At 24.7% G+C, this 22,042-nt stretch overlaps 2 protein-coding genes across 3 annotated transcripts; one reads left to right on the top strand and one right to left on the bottom strand.

The window, feature by feature from the left end:
- Window positions 1-793: 793 nt before the first annotated feature.
- LOC112602343 (ras guanine nucleotide exchange factor Q) lies at window positions 794-4,895 on the bottom strand. The gene is made up of 6 exons (XM_025350372.1): window positions 4,606-4,895; window positions 2,008-3,334; window positions 1,778-1,948; window positions 1,571-1,693; window positions 1,311-1,506; window positions 794-1,197 (listed from the first exon to the last, which is right to left on the bottom strand). Exons 1-6 carry the CDS (start codon window positions 4,688-4,690, stop codon window positions 943-945), a joined length of 2,157 nt encoding a protein of 718 aa, XP_025206157.1. The 5' UTR covers window positions 4,691-4,895; the 3' UTR covers window positions 794-942.
- Window positions 4,896-5,325: 430 nt separating this feature from the next.
- LOC112602341 (large proline-rich protein bag6-B) lies at window positions 5,326-21,792 on the top strand. Of its 2 annotated transcripts, none has more exons than XM_025350368.1 (20): window positions 5,326-5,599; window positions 6,828-6,924; window positions 7,003-7,120; window positions 10,782-10,985; window positions 12,015-12,294; window positions 12,384-12,538; window positions 14,077-14,224; window positions 14,296-14,461; window positions 14,602-14,893; window positions 14,973-15,215; window positions 15,274-15,474; window positions 16,457-16,849; window positions 17,755-17,852; window positions 18,678-19,031; window positions 19,100-19,199; window positions 20,182-20,306; window positions 20,362-20,523; window positions 20,603-20,713; window positions 20,789-20,945; window positions 21,229-21,792. In XM_025350368.1, exons 1-20 carry the CDS (start codon window positions 5,547-5,549, stop codon window positions 21,435-21,437), a joined length of 3,666 nt encoding a protein of 1,221 aa, XP_025206153.1. In that variant the 5' UTR covers window positions 5,326-5,546; the 3' UTR covers window positions 21,438-21,792. The 2 variants fall into 2 exon arrangements, with proteins under 2 accessions (XP_025206153.1, XP_025206155.1); XM_025350370.1 differs by lacking the exon at window positions 5,326-5,599 and adding an exon at window positions 6,409-6,732.
- The last annotated feature ends 250 nt before the right edge of the window (window positions 21,793-22,042 follow it).

The following is a 22,042-nucleotide window of genomic DNA, read 5'->3' as shown; positions in this document are numbered from 1 at the left end:
AGTCTTCTTCTATAATATATGTATAAAAACATGTTTACCAATAATTATTTTAATTGGATATTTAATCATGTGGTCCATACACATGTACAAATTAAAAATAATAACTTTTTACATACCAGACTTTTTGGTATTGAACATTTGCCTAAAAGTATATCTATATAATTGTAGATAACTTATCTGAAACAAAATAATATAATTTATATCCAAAATTATGATTATAAATATATTGATTCAATAAGAGATATGATCATTAATAAAATCATAAAAGTACATTGTTTATAAAATAATATAATATGATGTTTAAAACATAATTGTGTCTAATAATTTCCTAAACTGTAGTTTAAACATGATTATTATGATATTTCACAATGGAATAAATATTTAGATTTCATGACTATAGCATTTTATAATTGAATGAATAAACTTTGAATTATATGTATATATATTTAAAATATTACTACAGAAAGTAAAATTACCCTTTTTTGAATTAAAATTTTAAAAATAATATTAAATTGATGTCAAGATTATAAATGTATTAAGACATGTTATTATGTATTTTCAGAAACCTGACATCTTAAAAATATATTTCCCTATATATTATGTATTAGTATAATGTTAAATTTTTTTACTTAAATTGATCAAGTATATTGGAGGCTAAAATAAATTATGAAACTTTATCTAATAAATAAACTATGTAATAATTTTTGTAGATTTTATTTATCTAATTGACTAAATCTTCTTTAGCTAACAAATTTAATAGTTCTAATGAAATAATGCAAAATATAAATATATAATTTAAAAAAGCTTTTTAGTTTTTGAAAAGAAATATAGTATACCATATTAACATCACATTATTATCCTAGATGCATTCAATTATTAATTTATTAAAATATATTTAATGCATATTGTGGAAAATATAATCACATACATACTACAAAATACTTACTGTTTTTTTAATGGTATAAAAGATGGTAAGTCCAATAAAGGTGCACGGCGTTTGGGTACAATATGAATGGACTCGTTTTCATTTGATTCAATATTATTGGGTATTGATATCTCAAAGTATCTTGGTTCATTGATTTCAACAACAGTATTTTTCTCTTCACATGGAATGTGAGGGTATAGGCATTTTTGACCATGTGGACACTCATTCTTTGTTTCAAAAATTGGACATAGATTCAAGTGTTTTTTAGGGCACTTAAATTATGGTGAAAAAAAAATAACTATGAATATTTCCGCCAAATCACATGTTTTAAAACTAAAAATAAATATTTAAAAACGTAATAAAACAAAATTGAAAATTAACTTACTTTTTTCCCCCAATTACATGAACCATCAAGAAATTTTTTACAAATAGGAGTGTTTTTACTTCTATATTCGTGCAAATATGGGCAATTTAATTGAACACAAACACTATTTAAATAATGCTTACAAAATGGGATTTTTTCTTCTACAATATTATGTGATAATGTACAATTCTCTTTAAAACATTCTCCTGTTAGAAATCTAAAAAAAAAAATGTTAAAGCAGAAATTTAATTTAGTAATACATTTTAATTAAATTAGCCAACTTGGTGCATAATGTGATGTATTTTTTGTAATGACGCTTATCACATTCTCCTTGATCCAATTTTGAACAAACACCGAAGCGATTAAATACTAAGCAAAGCTGTTTAGTGAGTGTTTTTTTACTTCTGAAAAATAAATTTTTATTATAGAAATAAGAAATAATTAAATGAATTAATAATTCATTATTTTTTTTATGAAATTTAACATACTTGAGTCGTTGGAGGGTTTTATTATTTGTTAAACTTAAATTTTGAATTTTATTTTTTTCATTATTTATAATTTTCAAATTTTGTTGAGGTTTGTTATTAGAAATATTAAGCAAGCGTATTTTATTATTTGAAGATCCGGTTTTTTCCAACTTATAACTATATGTTTTTGATCTAAAAAACAATGTCAAGTCATAATTAAAGCGTATTGGTTTTCTTTTAAAAGTATTTACCTTAATATTGGATTTACATATGAATACACAGAATACGACCCCTTTCCATTTTTTTTAATCTCAATTGGCTTAAATAAAGTATTTTTTAATAACATATTTTTTACTTGTTCATTGTTTGTAACAGTTTTTATTTTAGCAACAATGTTTTTTTGCTGTAATTTTCTTATTAAAGCAAATCTATGTGAAAGATGTTTGAGCATGTAAGATTTAGGTTTTGACTGAATTGGATTTATTAATGATTGTCTAATTATTTTATTCTTGCCAAATAAAATTAATTTATCAGTCTTTGGTACTGAAGTATGGGTATTATTTTTTACATTATTAACCAGTAATATACTGGGTCTTGTCCATTTTAACTTATTAGTATTACTGGTGTTAGATAATTTAGATTTAAGTACAGGCGTTGAGTTAGTAACTTTAGTCCATTCTGTTTTTTTGTAAGATGGAATTAACGTATTTGATGATGGACATTGTAATGTTGAGAGTGGTTTACGTTCAGTTGCATTATTTTCAACGCAATTAATTTTATTGTTGATTTTCCATTTGTTTCTAAATAATGATTGACGAATTAATTTTGTGTTACCTATCTTTACAAGATTAGGTGATCCAATAGTTTTTCCAGACAATTTCTTTATTATTTTTTTCTTATTTATACTTGTTGATTTATTAATAGATACTAAAGAATTCGGTAAACTTTTTAAGTTTGAATTTAACAAACTATTAGAAATTAACTGGTTTTGAAATTTTCTATTGACATGAACATTTTTTGATTGATTAGTTTTTTTAGTTGATGAAGAGCTCACTTCTTTATTAATGACATACTTTGATGAAGTTAAATAATCTTGAACATTAATCATATATTTATCAACATTATGTAATATTTGTGAAACATCAGAAGTTTCATAACAATTATCATTTGATGATAATTTACAATTATTAACAAAGCTGTTTTTCATAATTTCATTAATTTCTGAATTAAACTTAGTAATATTTTGACTATTATTTGATATTTCAGGATTTTTTTTGCTTGTAACAGTTTTGATAGAAGTAAAATGCAACACATTTTGTTTGGTATACACTTTAGAAGAATTATTAGTCTTAGCAAATAAACTATTTTGTTTAATTTTATTTTGTTGATTAGTAAAATTACGATTATCTATTTTGGTAGAAAGGAATTTATTAGCTATATGATTATTATCCTTGCGATACTTAAATTTTGATGTTAATTTAATATCCTTATTGGTTACAATATTTTCTTTAACATTATTAAGAGTTTGTTGTAATTTTGGTTTATCGTCATTATCATCATCATCATCATCTAGCTGCTCTAAATAAATAAAAACATATTTTGATTAAAACAAATTATGGAATAACAAATTTATAAAAGTTTTCTAATCTATAGATAGTGCAATACATTTTGGGTTAAAAATCATAAAAATATACAAATGATAACATATACACAGTCCATAAAACTAACTTTAAGTTTTAAAACATCATGAAGAATACAAATTGTCTAATCCATTAGAAAAATAATATACAAATTATAATGGATAAACATACTTTATTTTAAATTATCAAATTTAAATTTTTAAACAAATATTAAAATGTATATAATATATATTGATCTTATTGATAATATTCTAAAAAAAAATTAACAAAATAAATCATATAAATTGGTTCTATTGGTATTTAATAGCAATAATTTTAATGGATTGTATAATATTATGAACTGATAAAGATAAGTCATTGAGTATGATAATTTATTTCATTTATTCTTAATCTTCAGTGACGTGAATGGGGTAATTATTCATTAGAGTCTATTTTAAATAATTATTTTGTAAATTTTCAAAAATGTTAAAAAATAATTTGGATAATATACAAAAATTAAAACAAATTAATTTGTATACAACAATAAATTTACTTTAGTAAAGTATAAAAAAATGTTTTAACATTTTTAAAATAATAATCAATAGTTGGTAATTAATAAATTGTTATTAAAATTATTATTATTTAAAAATAAAAAAATTACCCTATGTGCAACTGTGTGGTCTGTGACTATGAGTGTCACTAAAAATTAAGTAAATATTACAAATTTTGATATTTTTAACAAAATAACATAATAGACAACAACATTGATTGAATTTAGCTTTAATTTAAATTGGAAAATTAAATTAAAGATTAACCTCATTTTTGGTATATAGACATTGTAATCTCAATACAAAACATGTTAACAATATTGTTTGAAAAAATTAAAGAATTGAGCACTTTTTGAAAGTTGGCTAAAATATTGTCCTCGACCCAATTATAGAACATTAGTTACTTATTTCATAAAAATTTCAATATAAATGGTTTTTCAACATAAATATTTATTGATAGTTCAACATAATTTAATTACTATAAAAGTTTAATTAAAGCACAATTGAAAATGTAATCTGAATAATGTTGATTTGTTACACATAATATTAATTAGGTACCTAACAAGGTAATACATGTATGAACCATGTATGAATAAAGATAATCATAGTGAAAACAATTTAAAAAATATATATAAATAAAATTGCAGAATAAAAAACCTAAGTTCAAATGCTTAATACGTACTTTTTAGAGCAATTAAACGCTTTAGTAATGCTTCTTCTTCATTTGCGCTACTTTTATGAGTACTGTAGTAATCATTGAACTCCATCGATTATAAATGCAATCAATCATAAATTAAATAAATACGAATAATATCGGATTAAAACAAAATTGTAGAGAAAAAGAAATATTAATTAGTCATAAATTCATAATGAACTTTAATTACACATTTGATTATAACAAAACTGTAATACTATCACTATAAGAATAATTGAAATAATATGCTTTTTAGCCATGGGCTGTGTCATAAAACGAAATTTACTTTTCTTTCAAGGTTTATCATTATTCATTAGAGACATGAGTTTTGTCATTGTTATCAGCAGTTTTATCTTTTATGCATAGTCCTTATATTATAAGGTCTTTGCTTTCATGTTGTTACATATTCTATGATATGATGTATTGTTACCAATTAACAGAATCAAAGAACCAAATTTATTGTTTTGGTTTTTTTTTTTAATAACAATAAAATAATTATAATTTTTAAATATTAAAATACTAAATTATAGAACAAATATATTACAGTTAATATTCTTAAATATTTATAAATTTTAAACATTCAAAATTTATTGTCAGAAAATAATTTTTATATAATCTCCGATACTGTGATTTATATTCTCTTTTTATTACATTTCATTATACAAACTGTTCTTGACGGCTATATTTTTTAATCGTGATTCACTTCACAGTTCACACTATAGGTACGACCACACGGTGTTTTGAGTTTTCGACCTTATTGCTTAGTACTTAAGGAGAGCCAGTGCCGGCTCGGCTTACTTAAGTAATAAGTTATAAGTTAGTTGCTCTTTGTGGTTTATTTATGTGATTACGTTGTGAATGATATTATCCATTTCATAATCTAATCGATAAATCCAAATTACTGTACTGTAGCAATATAATACGTTAAAATGGGTTTGTCGTGTATTTGTTCAAGTCATTCGGGCCAGTCGGAAGACAATTCGTAAGTAATACTAAAATTCATTACATTAAATCTATCTATAATATTGTATGTTTGGATACGGCATTTTCAATTTCTATCTTTACTAAATGTACTCTTTTAGGTTAATTTTGTAGAAGTAACGAAAGTTTTGATTGCATTGAAACTCTGAATGTTAAAAAAAACTTATAATTTAAATGTGAGAATATTTATTGTTGAGACAATGTTGCGTATTAAATAATTTTATTGTATTATTTAATTAATTCCGTGTATAATAGTTTATGTTGATATCTAGTGGTTTCAAATGGTATGAGTATTGTCAGTTATGTTTGTTTAAGATATTATTTATTGTTTTTACAACGCCGTATTCAAAATTCTATATCAATGATTACAAAAATGTATAGCTAATACCACGATTAAAGATTATCCATAGCTGTGGTTCATGTTATAAAAGATAAATATTGCTTAATATTTAATGTATTGACACCATACAATTGATTATGTAATTTATGTACATATTAATATATAACATATTTATATTTTGACTTTGGCTTTGGTTTTAAATTCAATAATTATACTGAAAATAGGTACAATGCGTTGTGATGGTCTGTTACTTTACAATATAGATTTGTACTTAGTAATTAGTATTAGAATATTGCGCGGCGTCACATCCCGCTAAGTCCGTATTTTTCTCAATAGTTGGCAACAGTGTTTCCCTATGTTTGCGCTGTTCGTTGTTACTCCATGGTTTATCACCAATATATATATTTCGTAATTTCGTATTCTCTTTTATATTTCTCTCCCTTCCACTCGCCTGATCGCCATACTGCCGTCTGCCACACTCGCTACTGCGAATACTCTACGGTCTGCCCTGTTTCGCCTTTTTTCGATGCATTTCTGCTGAGTTCGTATGAATTTGTTTTTTGAGTGCTTGGTGTTTTCAAGCCGTATGTGTCGCAAAACTTCCGCGGAACGATGTTCAAACAACGATAATAGCGCAAAACTCTCGTTCGCTGTACAACCGATATAAAAAAATCGCGAGCTTATTTGCTTGCTTTTTTCATTGTGTAGGCGCATTATCATCGTATTGATTAAACACCGTCAAAGCATATTATTACTATCTTGGTGATTACGCCGTGCGTCTTACAATTACTGAGGTCCGTGCTCTATGGATTTCTTTTATTTATCCATTGTATCGAAGTCCCGTCTACATTTTTGTCACATTAGTGGTTTATAAAAAAATTTTTTCCAGGACCACCGAGAATAGTACACCCGAGAACAACAAAATGATTGATTTAACAATCAAAACGTTGGATTCGCAGAATCATAAATTCCGCGTTCCAGACACTGTAAGTCTTGTTTCTCCCCAAGAAATTGTTGTTTTTATTTCCTGTTATATATACTATTGTATCTGTTGTTGTTACTAGTTCACCATACTAGAACTCAAAGAGTACATTGCAGCACAAGTGAACGTCGCGGTTGTTCAACAACGATTGATATTTTGTGGTCGCGTCTTGAGCAATGAAACTAAACTTGCTGATATTGGTGAGACATTTATCTGTTTTTTATTATTAATTTTGTTATTTAGTAGTTTTATTAAGTTATGATTATTAAGTGCTAAACTAAAATTGTAGGTATAATAAGTTTAGTTATTAAATTTCATAAGAATTTGATAAGCTTTAGATAAATTGTACAAATATTCAAATTGTAATATGATAATTTTAAATTATGAACTAGATACTATTTTTTTTATAAAAACACTATCAGTTTTAATCTCTCTGTCCTTTTAAAAGTATACTATTCACTTGATATTTTTCATTAAAAATTGACTTAATAAATAGGACACTACTTTTTTGCATGAGATTGAACGTTTGATGCATCCATGTTATTCACCCCTTCCAAAAAAAATAAATATATTCTAGACCTTAATCCATTATTGACATTGTATCGTAATTTTATCAGACTACTAAGTGTTATTATTTGGTCAAGTTAAAAATAATTTAAATACTGGCCTGGGTAAATCATTCAAGTTTAAATAAATATCTACCATTTATTTATTTCTATATTTCTATTGTACAATCACAAGTATAATCACAGGCTATTATTTAATATAAATAAAGAAAAATAAATATGAGATAGTAAAATAATATATCTAATGTAATATTAAATAATTCACATTTAAATATACAATTTATTTTGTCAAGTATAAAAAAAGTACAAAATAGATCAAACTATGTAGATTACCAAAATTATGATTTATTATTTAGTATTTTAAATAATATATGTTCATTTAGTTCACTTCTATGTTAAAACTGCCAATCATAAATTGTGAAAATTTCTCTTGAGTCTTTTTATTACTTATTGCCTTTCATTTAACACTTCAATTCATCTTCTATACTGTGTATTAGCTCTGCTTATTGGGTTTACAAAGTTGTATGTATGATTAAAACAACTGGTTTATTGAATACAAAGTTCACTGGAAATTTGAAATGATCAATAATCATTGATCTAACTTTTGGGTAAAGTTATGAGTAAAGCGCTGATTTTTATGCACTTAAAAGAATCGAAATATGCCATATAATATGCAGTAAAAATCATGAAAATATGCAGTCAAAACTATGAAAATATGCAAAAATATGCAAGAATTTTTTATTTATTTAAAATTTATAATAAAACTTATAATAATTAATTACTTAAATACTAAATAATAAACAATTAAGGGAATTTTCTAAACTTTATTTATTATTAAAATGAATAATCATATGCATTCAAGTTTTTCTTCTGTGAAGTTGTATCGTTTATCGATTAACATGTTTTTAAAGACTGAGAACGAACGTTTGACGTCAACCGAAGTTATTGGGGCATATTTGAAGCAACTTAGTATTGTTGGATCTTGATAAAGATCTTCAACCTGAACGTTTTCGCCTAATAACACTAAATTAATTTTTCGTAGAATTTTCTGACCTTCATTTTTATTGGAAAGCTCGTTTAATTTTGTTGTAAGTGTTACACCTTTCGATCCAGAAATAGAATGCATTTTTTCTTTCGTTTCGTCAATTATTGAAAAGCTTAGATGTAAAGTCATATTTCGAGTTTCCAGTTTTTTTTATGACTATCACTAAAAATGCCAAATGAATAGATATAAATTTTAAATCATTCAACTTGACAAAATATTATCCTATATATTTTTTTAAATTTTTGCTTCAATATGCAATAAATTTTGAATTATGCCAAAATATGCAGAAATATGCAAAAATAAAAAATTTCACCATTAGCTTCAAATTATGATAATCCGTGGAGATAACTGACAAAAATCCAAAAATATTAAAAGGAAAAAAATATGCAATTGCATAGAAATCTGCGCTCTAGTTATCGAGTTATTGGTAATTACTAGGATTAGAATTCAATTCATGTTTTGATAGATAAAAATTAGACAATTATAATAAATTTGCTTCAAATAATTATTTCTGAATAAATTAAGTTTATTTTCATATCACAAGTTTTAAAAATGAATAAATAATTTTATTTGTATTTCTTGGAAAACTAAATGTTTTTGGCAAATTTAGCTACAAAAAAGAAAAAAAAATATATATATATAATATGGATTCAGTATTTATAATAATAATATTATATAAATTGGTTTATCTTAATTATTATTAACTTAAATATTTTAATAGAAATTTTAAAAGTGTCAGAGACTAATACATCACTTATGAATAGACTGAATATAGAATAAACCAATAAATATATATTTTAAAGAAAAATAGGAATAATAATTTTAAAAGTTAAATTAAGAAAGATTTTGGATAGAGAATAATGTATCATGGAATTTTCAACTAAAACAAAATGTAGGATTTAATTTATTTAATTTTTAAAATATGAAATATGTTTTGTTTACTTCTAGTAAATTGAACATTAATTTATTTGTTATCAATTGATTATAATGCTCAATCTTTTGATTTTTGTTTTTATAATTCTATAAAATATGTCTCGTTTCAATTATAAAATCAATGAAGACCATAAAAAATAATTAATTATTACTTAAAGAGTTTCTCAACATTTTTTTTTATATTTTTTTTTTATGTTTTGAAACCATCAATGAGATGAAAATGAAGATCACTTAATTTTGGCACCATGTTTATGTGTATCTATTTGAATTAGTTTTTTTTTCACTTTGAATTAAGGCCACGTGTTTGAAATATCTAGTATTACCTTTATCGTTAATTACTCAGTGTACTTTATACCTATAGTATTAATGATATACTGTTCAAGTAAAATAATTGTGTATCTTTTTTCTTCTAGTATACGGTTTATACAATGATTGAAATATTAAAAATTTGAAAGAAAAAGTGTTTGATGTCAACTAAACAGTACCAAAAAATACTATTATACTAATATATTTTTATTAGAGGCAAATTATTTGTAATATTACTCAGTGAAGTAATACTAATATTAGTATATTTCTGTGAGAAAATTCTTATCTAAACAAAAACAATTATTTATTACACAAATTTGAACATTGTACTGACATTATTTTAGAATAAATAAGTTTGTTTTTAGAAAAATACCAGAAATGAAGACCTTGTTATCAGATTACAAATTTTATTACACATAGTTTAATATTTTTCCTATTATTTTTATTAATATACATTTAGAAAATGATAAAAGTTTAAATAAATTTATGCTATTGAGATATAATGATATAATTATGATTTTTGTTAACCCTAATTTATTTAAATATTTTTATTCTTAAATTTTATTTATGTCTGATAGTTTTTGTGTTCATCCATAATAAATTGTTCTCACAATTGAATTAATATTTTGCTAACTCCTTAATATTACCAATCTACTTCAAATAAATATTACTGTGTAAATCTCTCCTTTTCCATATATCAGCAAAAATTTAAATAACATTTTAAACTGTATATTTTCCATTTTATCATAACATTTATATTTAGAGATAAATATAATACTAATTATTAGTTAAAATGTAAAATTGTTTAGAGAAACCAGATAATTAATGTGATTGTAGAATAAACATTAATTTTTTTTTTATATATATTTTTATCTCTTAAGAATTAAGTCACTTAATATATTTTTAAAATTATTCATAATTATTTTTTTTATATATACAGATTTGTTTATATTAATTAATTTCATTTCAATATTAATATGATAAATATAACATAAATCATTTTTCCATTAGGTATTGATGGAAAAGTTATGCATCTTGTGCAGAAAGTTCCTCGTTTGACTACAACTACATCTGGATCATCATCATCTACAACAACAAATACAAATAGTCGTTCAGGACAAAATGCAGGACCTGGATTTAGAGGATGGCATGCACATGATCCCACTGTTCTATTTGGTGCTATTGGTATTCCCTCGGAGTTAATGCATGCTGGAGGTATAAATACATATTTATGTGCTGGTTACACAAATACTTATTTCTATATTATTTTTTTTTATAAAATGATTTATAATTTATGAACTTATATTATTTTGAATACTAGTCAATTAATTAATGGTTACTTTGTTTCATAGTTTCAGTTTCATTACAGATCAGTCTTTAAGGATGCATACTTGCATGTGTTGTCTTATAAATGTGCAACATCAAATTTTTGTTCGGCAGAACCAATTTTATGTTGTTTGCTTTATTATTAAAATTAAATGACTTATTTTTAAATAATTAAATTCAAAATGTTTATTGTTTTCTCTAAGTCCAAATCACATCCATAGGTAATCTAATGGTTGTGTTTATCAAAAATAGAAATCTATTAGCTAATATAACCTAAAATCATATATTTAATGTATTTTGACATACTTAATTAATATACTGTAATCAGTGTAATCTCTTTCTTTTGCTTTAAAATTATGGAATCAATGGGTAAAAATAATTATATTTTTAAATAAGTTATTAGAACATTTAAAAATTTTATATATACTCATAAAATCATAACTAGAGCCTGTATTTTATTTTTGATGTTTTAATGAAATACATTCCAAACACATATTCAATTTATTTAGATAACTGATACTTATTAGTATAACTTTTATTTTTGCTGTCTTAACATTTTTATAAAGCAATAATGAATAATAACTTTTAGTATGATTGCACAAGAATCAATCTATTTGTCAAATATAAGTCAATAAATTACAAATATGTATTTATTCGCAATATATTAATTAATGTAAACTTATTTTATGTATATTTATGGAATTTTTATTTTGCTATGTGTACATTTAAAATTATTTATTATACAGGTGGTAAAATAAAAATAATTTTTATAAATTATTAATTTAGATAGTTTTACATATTTTTGCACTGTAAGTGTAAATTATTATACAATGATAGTTATGTTTTAGTATATAAACTGATATAAGATTAAAAATGATTTTATCTTAGTAATCTTATTGTATTTATAATTTATTTTAGAATTGCCGCGTCTTATAAGTACTAGAAGTCATGGAACTGGTAATAGAGTGTCATTGGCTTTGGATATGATACGTAGAGGCAATGAAATAATAAATAGACTTGAGAATCCGAGAAGTAATGGACAATCATCTACTTCTAATGCAAGACAATTTCCAGAAGGATCACAACAAGCAGAAACTGCTTCTACCAGTGTACCACCAGAAGTAGTTGGAACGCCAGAATCTTCCCAGCCAGAATCATCTGTACCACAATCGCAAACAGATTCAGAATCAGTAAACGTGTATGTTAAAATTTATTTAAAAAATGATCATAATATATCTATTATATTTGTATTTATTGACTGACTTTAATAAGACATAATTTTGATAGGAGCTATGAAGTGGATGAAACATTCCCAAATACTGTTGTTGTTACTATTGATGCTACACATCACATGAGAATGCCTCCAGGATTAATGCGTCAAGTGCATAATCACATGCAAGCAAACAATCTATTTCCACCTTCTCAAAATGCACCTGAATTATGTAAGTTATACTATAGAGAGTATTTAATTTATTTTAGTTTTCATTACTCTTTTTTTTTCATGTATAAAACACAATCAATATTGTTTATGTATCTGCGTTATGAATGTATTAATTTTATTACTGTATGCTTGATAAGTAGTAAAAAAAAAAATGCTTAAATTCAATTTTGAAGATTCTCAGTATTTTTTTTAAATAATCTGGAAAAACTGAAGAAAAAAAATTTATTAAAAATTTTATGCAAATTCTATTTTGTTTTATTTTGTAACTCAAAAACAAATGAATGCAGATATGTTGATAATTGAAATTTTTACTAAATGTTTATTATTAGAATTTTCTTTTGAGATAAAATGTCAGTACTAATTGAGCTGTTTACTGATATTAAAATTTTTTTTAAGTTTTTCTATTAAGAGGATGCTGCACCCGCATGTGTTGTCTCTGTCTTACATACAACATAGCAAATTTTCATTCAGCAGAATCCATTTTATGTTGTTAGCTTTAACATTAAAGTAAATTTACCTATTATCAAACTTAAAGCTAAGAATTTTATGTAGGCAATGACATAGGATTTCATTGATATTTTAATTTTAAGCTGAATTATAGCCATATAAGATATTGAAACTTCAAAATGTTCATAACTCACTTTAAAATTATAATATTACATTTAAGTTTGATAATAGGTAAATTTACTCTAATGTTAAAGCTTACAATATAAAATGGATTCTGCTAAACGAAAATTTACTATGTTGTATGTATGTAAGACAGAGACAACACATGCGGGTGTGGCGTCCTCTTAACATAGAAAGAAAAGTTTTTGCTTGATAAAAAAGTTTGAAGATATAATACTAGGTATCTCATATGTAGTTCATACCAATACCAAATAGTATAAATATAATTTTTTTTTGTAGGCATTTTAAATTCAAATTTGGGTGAAATTCATTATATAATCAAGAATAATGATTTTAGTTTTTTTTTTTTGTAATTTTAAAATATTATAAGAAGTTGAAACACTTAGGTAAATTACTATATTTTATTTTCATAATGGCATTTTCTAAACATTTAAACTAATTTTATACTATTGTCTTTTAATGGTGTTGTACATCTTATTGTTAATAGTAAAATAAATTATTATTATCAATAATAATATATTTATATGATAATAGGCTCATTGATTGTCTGCTCAAAATTGTTTGTGAAGTGTAGATCATTGAATTAAAATTTAACACTTATAATAATTTAATCAATGATCCATGGTACTCTATTTCTGTACAACAGAGTAGTTATTTACTTCCTCCCCTTTTTTGTAAGAGTAATTTGATAGATGTTTTTTTTTTCATTAAAAGCTTTATCTAAATCAATTGGTGAAATGTATTTATACTTGTTTATAATAATCTTGGAAAATAATTATTTTAAGTGGTTCAATTCAAGATTAAATTTGTGAATTTTTTTATATTGATTGATTAAAAATGTGCCTGATAGTGTTATTATATTGATTGTTCAAAGTTAAATAATTATACTATCTTTGTATTCTGTTTTTTTAGCTGGGGAGCCTGAAGTTATAAATGTTACACCTGACACTACTCCAATTAGATTATCATCTGAACAAGCTACTGGAACATTACCGTCTTCTGCATCGTCTGAACAGGCTACTAGAACATTACCATCTTCTGCATCTGAACAAAATTTAAGGTTAGGCAATATATAAATATAGTGATGTATAATAAAAAAATTAATATTAATTTTTAATTAAAAATAATAAGGAATGATCGCCAAACTTCGGAAAATAGATCTACAGTTGGTGCTAATGACAGACGTCGTTTAAGAGATCTTATTGAACAATTGAATAAATTAAATGCAAGACTTAAACCATTTTATGCTATGTATTGCGAATATATTAATGATGATCCTCAATTTGAAGCTACTGAAGTATGATATTTAATATTTTTAAATTATTATACATTTTATACTTTATTTGTTTTAATATTAAAGTTTATTTTAAAGAAATTACATCTTTCATATTATTACCTATTATAAATTTATTAGTATGATTCTTGCGTAATTTATAGGGTGAACATGGAGCACTTAGAGCGCAAAATATTTTCAATGGTGTATCTGAAGTGTTACATTATATATCACACGTTTATCATGCAATTAGTGATTTAAGAGTTGCATTTCATAGACCACCACCACGTACTCTTCAATCTCGTCCTTGTTTGCTACAAGGTACTATTTTGCATGCTGCTCATTCAGTAACAACTACTACTACAGCAGCACCCCCATCTACTCAACAACCTACTTCTACACAAACAACCACCACGAGTCAATCTATACCTAGTGTACGAGCTTTTAGAGTTGATTGTAAGTTCTATTTCATTTAAATTTTGTTTTAATTCTATTTAATGACTTGTCAAATATTTAACTATTTTTATGAATTTAGATGCAACTGGGAGAGAAACTCCTATCACCATTCCACCAGTTACTGAGACCAATACCAACATGTCAGTCGATACAAATACTGAAAGTAATAATACAACAACAGAGTTTACTTCTGAGACACCTCAAGGAGTAGAACTTATGTTTGATCTTGCGCCAGGCTCCATTCGCATAGATTCTGTAGAAGCTGCATTTATTAATCCAACTGCCTCTGCAGAAACTGGTAGCACACCTGCAGCTGTTTCTCGTTCGTATACTGTATGTTATTCTACTGTATAAATATAATAAAAATATATTTTTTTCAGAACCAATATTATCAGCTGATCCAGCAATGCCTATTGATTGGATGGATCAGATGATAGATGTTATTTCTAGTGGAGTGCGACGTCCTTTCGTGTCTGAACAAACTTTGGATTGGAATAGTATACCTACTACATCTACTCGAACTCCTCGTGTAACGCCTAGGACAACTGATTCATCATCAACAACAAATCCTCCATCACAAGGTAATAGATACATTTAATTAAGGTATTTTTGATAGGTAATTTAGTTAATAAATAAATACCAAAGGAGTTTATGGATAATAATACAATGGTTAAAAATAAAGCTAATATATTGTACGTTTAATGTATAAGTATATAATAAAATAAATATATAGGTATTGTTAAAAGTATATTGTAGTATAATTAATTTTAATTTAAAAATATTTTTTTTCAAAAATTTTATTAATTTTATTCAGTAGAGTTAATGCTCTACTGAATTTCCTACTTATATTATTACTAGCTTACTTAGCTAGTAATATATTGCTGTGGCTGAATCTATTGAATTAATACTATACTAAACTATATTCAAAGTTCTTAGTTAATAACATGTAAATTTAATTTTATAAATGGGATAGATAATATTAGTTTATAATTATTTTTATTATTTTAAACTATAAACATTTATAATATTATCTATTTTATCTTCTGCTTGTTATCTGTGGTCACTGCAAAATTAAAATTACTGATTAATACTTTAGTATTATGTTAAACGTTATAATTAGAATTATAACACAACATCAGATATACTGTCTCAAAATAAACCCGATTATTTTTTTCTGTCTCATGTATTGAGGTATGAACTATCCTATATTTTAAGTTGGACCAAATCATATACATGAATTAAATTAAAATTAGTTTTGCAGTTTTGGAACGCAGTGCTTATAAACCAGTTGTATACTAAATCTTAATATGTAAAGATTATTATTTTTATTTTAATATCTATAAATAAATATATTTTTAGTTTATGTATATTATTTATTATCATCAATTTTTTTTAAACCCATAAAATATTTCAGGCTTACCATTGAGTATAATAATTTATTTTAATCTTGATTTATTAAAAAAAAAACCTTATTTTTATTTACTTAAACTATAAATTTGCTATCAAATACCTTTTGAAAAATAAATAATTATCTATTTATTATTTCATCATATTTTGTTATAGGTTTATCTCGTGGACGATGGGATACAAGTCCTCGAATGGATCCATTTTTACCATGTAGTTCACATCATTTTGAATCAAATTTAAGACCAATGGTTTTAGCTAGACGTTCTACTCAAGGGAGTGACAGATCAACTTCTTCTGCCACCAGTGGAAACTCAACTACAGATACTTCTTCTCCGACTTCTCCTAATGAAGCAAGAACTTTTCCCAGTAGACGTCCAGGTCGATCAAGAACTCGTTATATGCAAGAACATGATACAATTTTGTCTGGTATACATCCAATTCTGACTTGGGGAAGACATCGTAACAACACAGCTACAACATCTGCTAGCAATACTACTCAGGCCACTACACAGGGTAGTAGTTTAACTGATGCATTGGCAGGACATATAAGTAATTTTTTTTTAATGAACTAAAATGTTTTTATTAATAAAAATATATCATTTTTTTATGTACAGTAGTCGCCGCTTAATGTAATCACTTTGGTACGGGACATAACTGATAACACTAAACAAAAATTGAAAAAAATAATAAGACTTAACATTTTTTCCAGAAATGAAATCATTCTTAGGCAATAATTTTTCTATACCTATTTTTTGTTAAGTCTTCTGATTTTTAATGCAATATTGGATCATTGATGTAAGCATCATTTTTTCTAACATTAATAAATCATAATGATAATGCTGATTCAACCTATTCTTCTTTATCACTGCGTATTCTCTTTATGTTGAGATTTGTATTAAGTGTTGTTGAATTTTCTATTTCAATTTGTTTTTTTTAATAATTTACACATTAGCAGTTGGGAAATTTATAGTTTTATAGCTGTTTCTCGCTGTCCCATTTTTGGTAAACTGTTGTAATGTTGTAGTATTGACATTTTTTCATAAATTGTTAAGTCTTTTCTTTTACATTTTCACTCATTTTTATACACATGCGACAGATGCATACAAATCTGATACTGTCAATGAAAACTTTGATCATATGTTAAATATACTCATACATAATGGTTTTGTGACTTCGAGCTGATAAAATTATGTGGTGTAATAATTACAATAATCAAATTAATTTAGACATATAAGTTTACATTTGACCTGTACTTACACTTTTCAATAACAATAAACAATTGATAACATTAATCGTGATTGTAGTAAGTGGCGAATTACTATGTATAATTAAATTAATTTGGATCAACCATGTATTAATACTTTTGTGAAAGTTTTAAACTAAAATTATGTGTTTTGTATGAAAAAAAAAAATTGAATTAAAATTAAAATTTTTACTATTCTGACTTATTTTAGGAGCTGGAATGGAAAATGTTTTTGACACATTAGAAAGAGAAGTGGATTTAGATAGAACCAGAGACATAAATGTACCACCTGCAAGTAGTTCAGTGCTAGTAAGTAGACATTTTCAATATGACTTTGTCTTAAGATATACATTTAACATATTATTAGAAATCAAATGATATACTATTATTCAAGATGGTGTATTATTTACATGTTCTTGAGCATTTTATTTTGATTAATTTACATTTATACAGTAATTCTTCATTCCTTTCTATTACTTATTTTCCTTTTAATTTCTTCGTACAAATTACTTCTTTTAGCTATTATTATTTTTGTAATATATTCCAATCGTAGTCAACTAACATTTTTACCATTTATATCATACTCTTGTGTAACTATTTAAGTAATTCACCATTCCTCAGCTTGTAGCCAATCTCTCTGTAAATATCTGACTTATATATTTTTTAATATACTCATATTTTCTACATTGATCACCTAATCTGTTCAACTTAATGCCATATGTAGTGAATTGAAAGTAATATATCAAAAGTTAATTTTGAACTAGTTCTCATAATATAACGTATTGTTATAGTTTGTCAAGTAGCATCTTTTCTGTATAATCTTTTCAGCATCCAAAAAGTTATAGATCAATTAATATTTTCAAATGCCTTTCCTATATCTACAAAAGTTACAGGTTTTGAAGATTTATCTTCCTATTCTGAAAAATAAATTATAATATATGTTTCTAAATTTGTTTACTGTTTCGGGTTCCCATTATACATAAAACATGAAATTACTTAAAAGATAAACATATAAATTTTTTATTTTATCTTAAATAACATGATAATGTTAATAAAATATTTTTTATAATTTTTTTTGTTTGTAATTAATAATATATATGTGGTTAATGTTAGCTTTCATTTTATTTTAAATAGGGGTGTGAGCATCCAGTAAATACATCCATTTCCCAATCAACTGCACGTTTACCAAATCAGTTGCTTCTAACTCCTATTGGTGACATACCATACTTTAGGAGTGTAGAGGGTCAATCTATATTGGTAGATTTATTCTTGATAGTTGCTCGTAACTGGACCCTTCATGACATGTTAAGTGTGAATTTTGTGTCAAGACATTCAACTCTTAGAAATAATCCAGTTTCTCAACATTCTGAAGAGTTAGTAGATTTCATATTGAATAGGATTATGCTTAATCAACCACCCAACAATCAAAACATTGAGGATGCTGCAAATCGCATATTTTTAGAAATAGTGCCATATATAAATATTTTTGTAAGTAAATTATATAAATTAATTTTAAGACTCATTTAATAATACATTTTTATTTATGAATCCATTAGCAATGTACTGTGCCAACACGTACAAATATTAATGTGAATGCATCTTTCCGTCGATGTATTCTTCAAAACCTACGTGGAATTGTTATCTACTGTACTGAAAGTAAGATTTTTCTTTGCTATATTGGTTTTTTCATTAATTTTACTGTAATTCTATTATATGAAAATTAATATTTTTTCTCTTTAATACTTTACTCAATGATTACTAAATGGTGTTTATGTTCTTCAATTACATAGTTATTTCAAAATTTAGTAATTAATAATTAAGTCATCGTATCATATAATATACTTAATATTATAATTTACTCTTTGAATTAAACAATATAATTAATTAATCTTAATATAAGATTTTCTTATACAGGATACTAGGAAGTACTTAAATTATATAAAAGAAAATTTTATTATCTGTTTTTTATATTATATTAAAATAATTTAACTGTTTTTCTTAAATAAGATGTAATGTAGCAATGTAATATGTATTCATGACCTCTCATTCTTTATTCAACATTTTAATAATTTCTTCAATGTCAACATTTCCCGTAATATACACATAAATGTCCATCAAAATAATAAACTTAAAAAAGTGTCAGAAATGTTTTTATTTTACAAATGTACAACATAGTGAATTTGTACAAGTTCCAATTTTGTGAAATTAACTTTAGTATTAGATTGAATTGGCCTATTTTAAAATTTATATATTTATAATATTTTTACACATGTTTCCTTTTTGTTTTTACCACATACGCAAACTTTTTAATTTTAATATTTTGCATACTCCTAACTTATATAAAATTAAAATGTCATAAAAAGAAACTTATGAGAAGACAATATTGTATTTTTACCTTAACATTTGATAAAATGTATTCAATCTAATATTGAAATTAACTATAGAAAATTTAAATGATTTACTATTTTGTACATTTTAAGAGGGGTGAAACCTCAACGGGAGTATTATTTGAAAATACAATTTTATTGGTATAAAAAATCTTACTTATTATGAAAAAAAAAAAATAATATGAATTTTTGTTTCAAATTATCTTTTACTTCTTGATTTTTTTTATATTATATCGCTATATGTGTTTTAGATCGAGCTGGAGCCATTAATGATATTGCATCTACATTGTCCATATTTGCTGAAGGATTTTTGTCATTGATAGTTTATTGCTGTAACAACCGCCCTATATTTCGACTATGTATTACTGCAGTAATGGTAAGTAGCAAATATTCTAATCTTTAAATTTACTTTATTTTTGAAATAATTTTAGCAATACTTTCCACTTCCTATGGATTTACACCGTATAATAATGGGAGAAATACATGCAAATATTGACCGATATTGGGATAGAATGAATACTATTGAGATTGTGAATTTATCTGTAGATGATTATATTGTACCATTTGATGAAACTGCACAAATATTAAGAGAGGTAAATATTAATATATATATGTATATTTGATAATTTTTGGAACTGGAAATAGTGTACATTTAAAATTTTTATTTTGTAGGGTAATGGAGAACAATCTTCTAATCCTTCTATGCCTTCTTCTGAAATTATCAATGAACCATTACCTGAAGTTGTGATTGGATCTCAAGATTGGCATCACAATGTTCCTTCAGTGAGTTTATAAATTAACTACCTTGATATTTTAGTAATTAACAATTAATATTAATGCAATTTTTCTAATTTATAGGAATGGGTACCAGTTATAGCTAGAGATTCACAACGTCAAAGACGTCAAGGAACACAGCCGCCTTATAGCGATGCTTATTTGTCTGGTATGCCTAATAAACGCAGAAAGATAGTGACAAGTTCTAAGCCACAGGGGTCTTTATCCCAAATCATAGCTAGTGAGTTGATTATACTTTTATTTTGATTGCATAATTTATTTAAGTTAAACTTGGTCAGTCAAAATAATGGTATATTAGAAAAACCATAATCTCATCAAAGATCATGCTTGATGTCAATTATCTGTTTTCTAACAATATTGAGCGTGGGGTTTGGTGTTTAAAGTCTTAATACTATTCTAGTTCATGTCTACATTTTATAATTTTATCATAATTTTTAATTATTTAAAAAGTCTAAAAAACATTATACTTAAAATTATACTGATTTTATTAAAAAAAATTTTAGATAATTTGGAGGTTGCCATGGGTGCAGCAGGTGTAGCCATCAATACGGAAGTGATAACAAGTGCAGGAGCTGACACTGCTGTGCAGAATGCATATACCGAACGCATTAGGACATTTGGCAGATCCGGATTAGATACACATCCTGATTTTTGCCCCATTCGTTATCCAAATGCTTCTAAATTCTTTTATGATCATAATCATCCAAATTAAACAAGTTCATGCAAACAAAAAATAAGCTCTAAATAACTTTTTGTTTTAATTTATTTATATTTTCTTTAAAACCCTATAATAGACTGACATGTTAAAAACAAAAAATAATCTGATGCTATTGTTTTTATTATGTATTGGAACTTATTCATTTCTCAGGTTATACATGAACGCAATTTGTACTTTTTATTATAATTGAATAAATATCCCTTTTAGGCTGACCATGGTGTGTAATTTGTTTTGTTAGATTGTACTGTAAGGTGTTGGCAATTAATGTAACATCATTTTTATCTAATATTTATAATGCTTTTTACAACACTGTATATATACATAATATAATATTATGTACCTATTATATAGTTAAATATTACTATTTTGTTTGGATTATCGTATAGTTAATTATTTCGCTAAATAATTTTATAATACTTTAAGATTAGATCACATTTAGTGATTCAATTATTTGTTTAAAAGAGGGAAACTTTAGAGTTTCTAAATTACCTAGATTAAATGATTATAGGTAAATTATTTTGATTTTTAAATATTAATAATTAATAATATTGTATTTTTTAAATCAACTATTATATATCAGCAAATATTTTCAATTTTAT

This window comes from Melanaphis sacchari, unplaced genomic scaffold (genome assembly GCF_002803265.2).
Source record: "Melanaphis sacchari strain LSU unplaced genomic scaffold, SCAv2.0 Contig86_pilon_pilon, whole genome shotgun sequence".
Taxonomy (NCBI): domain Eukaryota; kingdom Metazoa; phylum Arthropoda; class Insecta; order Hemiptera; family Aphididae; genus Melanaphis; species Melanaphis sacchari.
This window is presented reverse-complemented; position numbering and strand designations above follow the sequence as displayed.

Coding starts and splice junctions, on each gene's coding strand:
- LOC112602341 (XM_025350368.1), top strand. CDS start 5,547: ATGGGTTTGTCGTGTATTTGTTCAAGTCATTCGGGCCAGTCGGAAGAC. Junction 10,986..12,014: donor GGAGTTAATGCATGCTGGAG/GTATAAATACAT, acceptor AATTTATTTTAG/AATTGCCGCGTCTTATAAGT. Junction 17,853..18,677: donor CTGCAAGTAGTTCAGTGCTA/GTAAGTAGACAT, acceptor TATTTTAAATAG/GGGTGTGAGCATCCAGTAAA.
- LOC112602343 (XM_025350372.1), bottom strand. CDS start 4,690: ATGGAGTTCAATGATTACTACAGTACTCATAAAAGTAGCGCAAATGAA. Junction 3,335..4,605: donor GCGTTTAATTGCTCTAAAAA/GTACGTATTAAG, acceptor TTATTTATTTAG/AGCAGCTAGATGATGATGAT. Junction 1,198..1,310: donor CATGTAATTGGGGGAAAAAA/GTAAGTTAATTT, acceptor CCATAATTTAAG/TGCCCTAAAAAACACTTGAA.